The sequence below is a fragment of the Strongylocentrotus purpuratus genome, unplaced genomic scaffold, assembly GCF_000002235.5.
Source record: "Strongylocentrotus purpuratus isolate Spur 01 unplaced genomic scaffold, Spur_5.0 spur5_scaffold_10, whole genome shotgun sequence".
Lineage (NCBI taxonomy): Eukaryota > Metazoa > Echinodermata > Echinoidea > Camarodonta > Strongylocentrotidae > Strongylocentrotus > Strongylocentrotus purpuratus.
The window spans coordinates 15,017,392-15,029,085 of NW_022145595.1; the positions used below are offsets into that span (position 1 = coordinate 15,017,392).

Below are 11,694 nucleotides of genomic sequence, written 5' to 3' on the forward strand. Positions count from 1 at the left end.
TTTAATTGAAATAATCTAGCATGGACCCTACAACACGAGTCCATGAAATAACGAATTGATTTTACTCTTATCATCATTCTGTCGGTTATAACTTTCTCTCTTTCTTTCTTTGTTTCATTATCTCTCTCTCCCTCTCCCTCACACACTCTATTTTTCCTCTCTCTCTCTCACTGTTTCTCTTTACCCCATGCTGTCTTCCTCTCTTTTCTCCTATAAACATCTGAATTGTATCAAAGTCAATATTACGTGCAATTCTGTAAGGAGTATCTTGAATATGCATCTCTTTTAAATATTAATTTGTTAGTTTTGATATGCCCTTCAATTCATGCCTGATATTTTAAACTGTATTGACAGGAAATGTGATCAAAGCTGATAAGGATCAATATTACCTAATTCTACGTCAGCTTCCATTTAGACATTTTTTATCACCTCAATAACGACTAAACAATTGAAATCAGTAGTTTTGTCATACTCAGAGAATGTGCTATTTTGTGATCTTAATTTGTATAGGCTTACAGTAATAACAAAAGGACACTTATTTTACAGATGTCAATATAACATAAGGCTAGTAAAATCTAGATCTTCTAAACATATATACAGTGTATGTTAATAAACCTGTGTTTATACAAAGAAAATGAACCTTGTTAATGTAATGATATAAACATTACAGCGTATACATACTTTCTATAACTATTTTCAAAGTTAAGAAAAACAGAGGGGAAAAAAATCGATTTGTTTAAGGGCAATCCAACCTTTGTAATAAGTTTATTTTTATGAAAGCATATCTCAAATTGGCAGATTGGTCAGTGGATTTTGAAGTAGTGACTGATAACTCTCCCGTTTGTCGTGTTAAAATATATATATATATATATATATTCCTGTTTTACGCCTAAGCGCCTTCTCCCTTGGAGCACTACTCAAAATATATTATGGATAGCATATTGTTATATGCCCTCTTAAGAGAATAGACTGAATCACAATTTTGTTGATTTAAACAAAAATAGTTATTTTGTATTGGAACAAATGGGAAAGCCTCCCGATTCAACACCCCAGAGACATTAGCGATTCAGCCAATTCGAAGAGCCCATATCTATAGTGACTACTGCTTTAACAAAATCATAACTTTTTGATTTTGTCCAGTTTCATTGAAACTTTCAACAGTCAGCTTCTCTGATTGTTCTCCTTTTCTCTAAAGTGGTTTGATATCAAATTAAGGTAGTAGGCTTACATTCGAGGCACTTAACAAAATGTGTACTTAACAGTACAGGGGCTTGTATAGTTCGTTCCGAAATAGTCGCCCCATTTTCCTCGTAAGAATTGACCAAACAAAGTTACTTAGACCATTCATGCCATCTACGAAGAAAACATCAACCTAAACATTGTCCTCGGGTTTGGTCCCCATGCAGAGTTCCCGAGAAAAAAAAATCGAAGGTCGGGATTAGTTTTCAGACCTCCCACACCCCCCTCCCCCCCATAGGCCCCCAAACTCGGATCAATGTATCGACCGATTTACAGCCTAGTAGGCCTAACAAGAAAAACACATGACTACACTTTTCCAAAAAAACGAAAAGCTAAAAAAAAAAAAAAAATCGGCCTCGAACGGGTTGTCAACTTGGCGGCCGTCTGAAATTAATGTATCCCCGTGGTCGGGTCAATAACCACTTGCGTATAATTTATATTATCTGCGCATGGGCAGATAAAGGTCGTTGATACAAAATTGTCAAACGTGTTCATGAAAGCTTTTTAATCATTATTCATTTATGCACAGGCTTCTCTGATACAAAGTAGGAACTATTCTATTCCAGTAGGCAAACAAAATGTAATCATAAAGCACCTCCAGAGTTGGACGTCTCCCTGTATCAAAGATCTGTGGATATTTAGGGGTCATATTATTTAACAAATGCCATCTCCGAAGTGGCTTATTTCACCAAATCTAGCTCATTCACCAGAAATCGTTGAATGAAAGCTGTATGACTTTACTTCACCAAAACGTAAACTAACAACAATTGTCAATCGAGATGCTGTTATCAGACCCCACCTCAATTATATTTAAAGAAATTAAATAAACGAACGAGAATGCTAAGAAATATGACGAGATACTTTACAGCGTATGGACAAGCAATGTGATAAAAGCTGGTAAGGATCAAATTACCTATTTCTACACCACCTTGCATTCTCTGACCCCTAAATATCTACAAATGAAATAAAAGAACGAGAAAAAGGAAGTGAGCACAATTTGTTTATGGGCCCTCGCAAATCTGAAAAATCGCACCCCCTCCCCCGTTGAGCGCCAAGGGAGGGGGCCCATCTCCAAAGAAAAGATAAAATTAACGTGTTTTTACACGTTTTTTCCCCCAGGGGAGGGGGTCCGGGCCCCCGCCCCCTGGATCCGCCACTGTAACGTGGTTACAATGGTAAAATCACACTTGAGTAAATCGTCTTTCAATTTGTATGTGCATATATTATGTTGAAGATCCACTTTAGTAGAATCTTGGATAATTAATAGAGCAAGACATTTTATTTGATTTCATTACTATATTTGAAAGAGTAAAGGACGGTATCTTCACTTGTTTTTCACCCCCCTCTTCCTCCACTATTCTTCCTTTATCTCCTTCCATTTTTCTCTTTCTTTCCCTTTCTTTGTCAACCATTAAAGGACTCTTCCAGTGTCAATCAACACTACCATGTGCATACACAAAAATAATGTACAAATGTACATGTTATTACAGGGTAGGTTTAAAACGTATACAAACTTACTATAACTATTTTCTAATTAAAAAAAATAAGAAGCAAAAGAGGAAAATACAAAATACGAACTATGAGACATGTGGTAAAGGTTCTTTACGAACTGTGTACAAAACAGTATATAGAGACCAAGAGTCTGTATCGATATAGTCGCTCCATAAGAATTTACTTTCTTAAAAATAAAAATAAATAAAAATAAACAACAATTTCCATCGAGATGCGGTTATCAGAATATCTGTATAAATTGAATTCAATTTAATATAATTTAACATAATAAATAAATTGAATTGAAGCGGAAATTATTATGAAAAGTAAAACTTCCGAATTAACATGAAAATGCGAAGTGACATTACTAGTTATAACAAAAATGCAGTAAACGTTTACAAAAATATAATAATATTCTTACATTACTTAGTCAGGAAACAGAACTTCTCTACATCATAACAAACTAAACTTTAGCAGCTCCCAGAGCTTTCAATTTAATGGCTTTTCAGACAGGGTACGAAGGATTTTTTTTCATGGAACGAAGCAACCGTGAACCTCTAAGGATTTTTAAAGATTTGATTTGATTTATTAGGCAACTTCAATGTAACATCCTTACGAAGAGTAAAATGATATCATAAATGTAAACAACAAAAATAATACCAATAGCCTGACAGTATAACCCGTGAAAGCTTAAGAGCTTATTTACAATTGGGTCCTATCTACATGCAATGTCTGTATTAATTATTTGTTCATTTATAGATACGAAATAATTACCATAAAAGTCAAGAAATACAAGAAAAAACATTTAAAAATAAATACCTCGAGAATAATTAATAACATACGGGAAATAACATTAATATGAATTTAATCAATACATTACCAATTTTCAAGTTATACATAATGATATCGTATCACCTTTTGCAGTAAATACGAGAAACTATTACACAATGCATGAAGTAGATGCATTATTTTACGTAAAGTATTTACATAGTATTTCGAAAGAGGGACGTTATCATTATATTGGATAATGACAACTATATACAGGCAATTAAAACCTATCAAGAGAATAAGCATCTTCCCATTCGGTTAGTTATTACATAATGAACACTATAAACTGACACATTTATAGGCCCATATTATAGAGTACAGTTGGAACAGAGAGGTGTACACACTAACAATAATGGTAATATACAGTGTGAGATGGATTACAGTCATACTTTGATAAAATACAACTTCTTGTCACAAGCAAACGCAAGCATATCTAGAGAGATGGAAGCCAAGTAGCACCAATTATTTCCAAGCGTCAGATTAAGCGCATTGAACTCAACTCTTTCCTTCAGGTTCAGACCATCAAGATCATAGAGCCTGATCACCACGTTACCCTTCTTACGATCAACACTCGCAACATACACCCTGTCCAGCTCATCCACGGCAGCATACAGGTAGACACCGATTGGAGCTTGTAGAGACTTACCAGCATTCCCATCCCTGTCATAGACCGTCACCACGTGTGGTTTGGAGTAATTACATGTACTCGTGACGATCAAACCCGACCTGGTAGCAGATACCTGGATCGTCTTGTTGTGTTTTGTTGGAACAGTGTGTTTGAGAGTGGATCCAGTCGGGTCATAGATGTAGACTTTCTTCTCATTGTTAGCGATGAGGATTTCATCTGATGGACTTCTGTTTAATCTGAGAAAATTGCCACTGTTATACACGTGGATGGTTGATTTCCTGGATCCATTGTGAGAATATATGTGTGCTTCTTTGCTACCCGTTGATATGCATAACGACCTGTCTTGTTGAAACACAACGTCATAATACTCCATGTTACTTGGTATGTTTGGATACTGCCCCTTTGTACCAGCTGAATCAATGATATCTATACCATGTGTATCATAATATCCAATAGCTACACTGTCATCAGAATACTGCGTCATTCCATACATCCGTCCCCGTAGATCTACACACTTAATGACTTGCAACTTTGGATCTGATTCTGAGATGCTTCCGAGGTCCAGACGAGTATCATCTGCAGGCTTGAACTTCTTCTCCTGTGCTTTCTTTGTAATGACTGCCGCAGAAATGTGATCAGTAGCCTCCTTCAGCATGGAATCCAGCTCCTCACATAGCAAGGTATGAGCAGACAGACTGTCCGTCTCAAGACGACACAGTCTGTCATTAGATACCAGTGTTATTGAACTACAAATACCCTTGATCCTCTGTCGATCCTTGGATTTCAAGACGTTGAGTTCGTCATCGAAACTCCGCTTTACTGCATTCATCTGCTCGATGAGATTTCGATGATTTTCTTCGAGCTCTTTAGCCTTGATGCTGTAGGCTCGACTGACGTCGTCCAGTAGTTTCTGCACGGCAGTGTATACTTCATGGCGTTGTACTTCAACATTCTGAATGTTCTTCTCCAGTTCTGTCTTCTTAGCGGCGCATCGCTGGACAAGGTCGTTTACCTAAACAAAACGAATAATAGAGAAACGAGAAGAATTTTTTTTTTTGGTAGAATAAGATGTATGCCAATTACACGGAGAGGGTTTGAAAAATTAACACCGGATTTCGCGTGCGTCTGATTTTCCACAAGATTAAGAAACACGACACCCCCCCCCCCAATCATAAGGGCCGCGGATTCGAATACATTGCTTTTCAGCGTCATTAAAAGGGAACACAGCCCTTGTAATGAGTTCATTTCTATGAAAGCAGAAATAAAAAGAATGGTTGTGTTTTGTTTGAACAGTGTGTTTGAGAGTAGATCCAGTGGGGTCATATAGATAAAGACTCTCTTCTCAGTGTGACAGATTTCTTCTAATGGACTTCTGTTTAGTCTGAGAAAAAAACAAATTCTATTCAGACACGTCGAAGGTTGATTTCCTGGATTCCTAGTAATAAGTTAATTTCTATGGAGGCAGAAATATAAGATAAAAGAATGGAGATAGGCCAAAGAGTAATAGTTTTATGATAATAATAATAATAATAATCATGATAAAAAGATTGATGAAATTATTAGTTTTAACAATCGAAAGTAATAAAATAATAATAAGGAGAATAATGATACTACTTCTTCTATTATACCGACTATGGTGATGATAATGATGATTTTAATTAACATCATTACTATTACCATCGTCATAATTACTATTCTCATTCTACTTATCATTATTATTATCATTAGTTATTATTCATGAAAAAGAAATTATTATCATCAACGTCATGATAATGGTAGACAAAGCCAAATATTTTTGTATTGACTTTGATGCGAAGTGCTTATGGAAATATAACAATTGCTATAGGCACATTTTTCACGAATACAAAGTAATGAAGTTTCACTGATTCCTTACATCTATCTAAATGATTTTCTCGGATTTTGTTTTTTTTTAGTTCAGAAAAATGGCATACGTGCCCCTTTCACCCCTTTAAAAGGTAAACCACAAAATGGAGGAGGTAACGAAGAGAGAGAGAGAGATTGAGAGAAAAAAAAAACAGGGAGGGAAAAAAGGGTATATATATGTATCGATTGCTCCAATTTTTATCAAGCCTTTCTTTTTGGGGGATCCTACCCATTTTTTTGTATTCTTTTGTATATTACATGCTTTGTATATTCGATTATAAATGGTTGAATAAATAAACTGAACTGAACAGAATTGAGATGAAGATGATGCTACATAATTATATTGTACCCCTTTGAACCTTCCAGGCGCGCCGGAACCGTTCCAACTTTAGAGGGGGAGGCAAACACTCTAGATTTTGTACAATATTTTTTTAATTTTTAATTTTTAATTTATTTTCTACAAAATAAATGTAGAGCTTTAAAATGTAGCTACGCTTAATACCTTCAAATAGCCCACCTACCTCGTAAGCAACAAGCACCATTTCTTCTTTTATACACAATTTCTTTGATATTTATAAAGAATAGTGTTTTGAATTTTTAACAAAAGAAAGAGAAAAGACTTCGCTTTCCTCTTCTTTTCTTGTAGTATTGACTTTCTTAACCATGTGTTTTAAACACAGAGGCAGATTTAAGATATTGCAAATTGAAGCATATTTAAAGTTGTTATTTCAATAAAGACATAACATACCTCATGTAACAGTGTTTTTAAAATATTAAGGATCATATAGCTCGGCCAGAAAGTTTACTGTTACGCGAAGAGGTGTAGCGAAACATTAATGGATTGTGTGAAATTGAAAATTATAATCAAGTATAGTTTGGAAAACGAACTCGTTTTCACTGGCTGCCTGCCGTAGGAACAAACAACAAACTCCGTTTCGTTGACGATCAGCCATGCATTAAGTTTTTTGTCTTCTTCGTTGTTAGGACAGACAGCCAGTGAAAACGAATTCGTTTAATAACTTTATGGAAATGCAAGCATTACTTTAAACAAACGGAACGTTGTTATTCCTGGCTCTTTTTTCCAAATTGAGGCGTCATATGAAAGGGCAAAAAATGAACCTTTTGGAAATGTGATTTTCTCTTTGAAATTCAGATACCGTCCGCCAAAACGACTTTTTAGTACCCTTTCTTCAAATTGTTTTAAATCACTCATTCATGAAGTATTCATTTTATGAGTTGCATCAAATGAAAGAGGAAGATCTAAGCTTTACAAACGTGTGAGATTTATTGTTTATAATTGTGATTAAGTTATGATAAAACATCGATTATTCTCGGGGTTTTTTTTTCTGAACGGACGCACTGTGTTGTAGACATGGTTTAGAAACATAATCAACCCTGAATGGGGAAAAGTTTATTGCAGGATGCTGACAATTTAACTTTTAGAGCATTTCTAATGTTATTATAATGCAAAGGAATTAAACAAATCTTCTTTTTTTTTCCTCAAAAGCGATCCCCCCTCTCCGCTTCCGGCGTCCACAGTACTTAAAATAAAACAACGTTTACCTTTAGCCGTAACTCCTGCTCGAAGTCAGCCTGATTCTTGATTTTGTGAATTTGATGACCGACGATCACGCACTTGAAACAGACGTGGACCTTACAGTCCTCACAAAACATATCTTTGTTCTCTTGTTTGTGGATGCAGCACTTCTCAGAAAGATGACCAATGCTGACCTTCCCGTTGGTGATATCCTGTATGGATACAATTTCGTGACCTCCAAAGAAGACTTTAAGATGTTGATGACAATCCAGACACTTATCACACATGTAGTTATTACATGTACAGCAGAATGAAACAGCATCTTGCTGAACCATGCACGCAGTGCATTTCGGACTCATCTCAAGGACAGCGTTCATCCCTCCACACTCGGCGTGGTAATTGTCTACAAGTCCGTTGACAGTCACATTGGTGAGGAAATCATCAACACGGTTCGCAGACAACTTGGTGATCTTCCTGCAGAGAGGACATATCATGTGATCAAGATCCTGATGGGACAGGTCATAGTTCTTGAGACATTTCCGACAGAAGGTGTGTCCGCATGAATTCAGGATGGTTGCCTCGTCGAAGATATCAAGACATAGTGGACACGTCAGGTTCTCTGAAGAGCTTGGAGCTTCCTCAGTTTTCGCAGCCATTGTTACAAATATTAGAGTTCTGACTTATTACAAACACGAGCTCATTCTACGCTTATCCAATAAAGCTCAAAAGTCTGATCAGCTGACGTGTACTAGAAGCCAACACTCAGTTCATGCAAGCTCTAATAATATGCAGTAACGTAGTAGGCCTAGACTTTAACAACACTCGACTCTACGCAACAAGTGCGTCCTAACTGCATGCAGTACTGTACCCAGTTCTCACGTTGATTAAAATATGTGACGAAAGAGGTGCGCCTAACTTTGATCAAAAGTATTAATTCTCTATTCAAATGTGTACGTGAATACAAATAAGGTTATACTAGTGAAATCACACTTTAGTAGATCTACTGTGAATATATACAGTGCACTTGTGCATCCTATAAATAGCAGTGGGTATTCCCACAGAGAGCGTTCGCAGCGTATAAGCACCTTTGAACTTGATGGCGGTATATTCATCATTTTTTCGATAGAGGGCGACGTATTTAGATGTTCAGCGGTAGATATAATAATATGCTGGAGATTCACTCTAGTAGAATCCTCGAAGGTAGAAGATCAGGACTTCACTTATATTTAACCCTTTTCTTTTTCCACTATTCTTCATTTATCTACTTCCACTTCTCTTTTTATTTGTCAGTCAATAATTCGAATTCTTGCGTAGAGATTGCTGCGAGGCTACAACCTTCCTTACAGTAATATGATGGAAAAAAATGTTTTACCACTTCCTCTCATGATTAAGGCATTTAACCATGATAATGTGAGTCATGTCTGTCTCACGAGCTGATAATCAATGAGTTAAATGAAACCAAATTGAGCATGTCACTTTAGCCTGTATTGCACCGAAATATGATTTATTTGAAATAATCTTGCATGGACCTTACAACACGAGTCCATGAAATAACGAATTGATTTTACTCTTATCATCATTCTGTCGGTTATAACTTTCTCTCTTTCTTTCTTTATTTCATTATCTCTCTCTCCCACTCCCTCATACACTCTAATTTTCTTCCCTCTCTTTCTCTCTCTCTCTCTCTCCCTGTTTCTCTTTATCTCAAGCTATCTTTCTCTCTCTTTCTCCTATACATCTTAATTGTACCAAAGTCTATATTACATGCAATTCCGTCGAAGAGTATCTTGAATATGTATCTCTTTTAAATGTTGATTTGTTAGTTTCGATATGCCCTTCTATTCATGCCTAATATTTTACACTGTATGGACAGGAAATGTGATCAAAGCTGATAAGGATCAATATTACCTTCCATTCATACATTTTATATCACCTCAATAACGACTAAGCTATTAGAGCCAGTAGTTTTGTTATACTCAGAATATGTGTTATTCTTGTGATTTTAATTTGTATAGGCTTACAGTAATAAGAAAAGGACACTTATTTTACAGATGTCAATATCACATAAGACAAGTAAAATCTAGATCTTCCAAAAATATATCCAGTGTATGTTAATAAAACTGTGTTTATTCAAAGAAAATGAACCTTGTTAATGTAATGATATAAACATTACAGCGTATACATACTTTCTATAACTATTTTCAAAGTTAAGAAAAACAGAGGGGGGGGGGAATCGATTTATTTAAGGGCAATCCAACCTTTGTAATAAGTTTATTTTTATAAAAGCGTATCTCAAATTGGCAGATTGGTCTATGGATTATAACGTAGTGACTAATAACTCTCCCGTTTGTCGTGTTAACCAAATATCTATATGTTCCTGTTTTTTGCCTAAGCGCCTTCTCCCTCGGAGCACTACTCAAAATATATTATGGATAGCATATTGTTATGGGTCCTCTCAAGAAAATTAACCATGCTTTTAATAGTCATAATATTTTGATTTTTGTAAAGTCATTTTCTGTGTTGGAACAAATGGGAAAGTTGCCCGCCATTACATCACAGAGACCTAACCGATTCGGCCAATTTGAAGAGCCCATATCTATAGTGATTACAACTTTAAACAATTCATAACTTTTTCATTTGTCCAATTTCATTCAAACTTTCACCAGTCTACTTTTCTGATTTTTCTCCTTTCATCCAGAGTGGTTTAATCGAAAGGTTGGATTTCTCTTTAAAGGTACTTAACAAAGCTTTATAAGAAACCGTACTGGAGCCAGTAGTCTGTCCCGAAATAGTCGTCAATTTTCCCCATAACAATTGACCGAAAAAACTTACCATCCATGCCATCTACTAAAAAATATCAACCTGAACATTGTCCACGGGTTTGGGCCCGATAAGGGAATGGAAGTTGATCACATTGGGTTACCGCATCTATACCCAAGCACCAAACTTTGTCAGGAAGAAGTTGTAGGGACATTATCTAAACACAAAAAAAATGAAGAAATATAATCTAAGGTCGGGATTGTTTCTACAGAGGGCGACTTGTTTAGGCTTTCAGTAGTTGAAATATTATGTTGGAGATCCACTTTAGTAGAATCCTGGATAATATAGCAAGACGTTTGATTTGCTTTCATTACTACAATATATTTGAAAGATTTAAGAACGGCAACTACTCTATAACTACACCCCCCCCCCTTTTCGACTATTCTTCCTTTATCTCCGTCCATTTCTCTCTTTCATCTTCGTCTCTTTATACATTGTTCTTCTCCACATGAAAGCAAACAAATCTGTCATATCATCAGTCCCCAGAGCATTACATTTAATGGCTTTCCAGAAAGGGTGCAAAATGAACACGAAGGATTTTTTTAATGGAATGCAGCAATAAATACACCACGGTCCTGTAAAGCTTTTAAACGAATTCGATTTGATGTATTAGTTCAGTTCAATGTAGCATAACTACAAAGAGTAAAATGATATTATGACATGAAACCAAAACAGTAATACCAATAACTTGACAGGATGACCCTTGACAGCTACAATGGGGGTCCATTTACAAAGTCAGTACTAATTATTTGTTCATTTAAAGAAAAAAATTAATTAAATGAAAAATCAAGAAATAGAAACAAAAACAAAATAAACATGTATGTACTTTGAGAATGACGACATAATATAAATCACACCAATGAGACGTTCATCAATATTATATCAATTTTCAAGTTATACCTTACGATATCAGATCACTTGCTTCTCTTTTTTGCGTCTCAAGCGATGGAAACATATATATACCTCTTACATTCAAATTCAAAGTCTCTAAAGTTATGAATTACTTTTAAGTAGTATTAAATTATGCTACAATGAAACCGAAGGAAAAGGGATAAGGGAATATTGATACCAGAAGTTTAAAAAATACTTTTCGGCTCCAAAGTACAATTTTAAGTCAGGATGTGCTTTGTCAAACACAAAAACAAATTAAATATCAATCAAAGAATATAACAACGAATATTGCTTTACGACAGAGATTCATTTTGCTCTCATTAGAGTAAATCGCCAAAACAATGAGCCAAATCGAAAAAAATCAACAGTGTTTCTG

At 35.5% G+C, this 11,694-nt stretch overlaps 1 protein-coding gene across 1 annotated transcript; it reads right to left on the reverse strand.

Annotated features, from left to right (window-relative positions):
- Positions 1-3,033: 3,033 nt before the first annotated feature.
- LOC105442665 (tripartite motif-containing protein 45-like) lies at positions 3,034-8,630 on the reverse strand. The gene is made up of 2 exons (XM_030979603.1): positions 7,634-8,630; positions 3,034-5,198 (listed from the first exon to the last, which is right to left on the reverse strand). The coding sequence occupies exons 1-2, from the start codon at positions 8,261-8,263 to the stop codon at positions 3,942-3,944; spliced, it is 1,887 nt and encodes a 628-aa protein (XP_030835463.1). The 5' UTR covers positions 8,264-8,630; the 3' UTR covers positions 3,034-3,941.
- Positions 8,631-11,694: the final 3,064 nt, after the last annotated feature.

Excerpts from the sequence above, each read along its gene's own strand:
- LOC105442665 (XM_030979603.1), bottom strand. The coding sequence starts at position 8,263 with ATGGCTGCGAAAACTGAGGAAGCTCCAAGCTCTTCAGAGAACCTGACG. Across the intron at positions 5,199-7,633 it reads AGCAGGAGTTACGGCTAAAG|GTAAACGACCTTGTCCAGCG; the intron begins GTAAACGTTGTT and ends CGTTTTGTTTAG.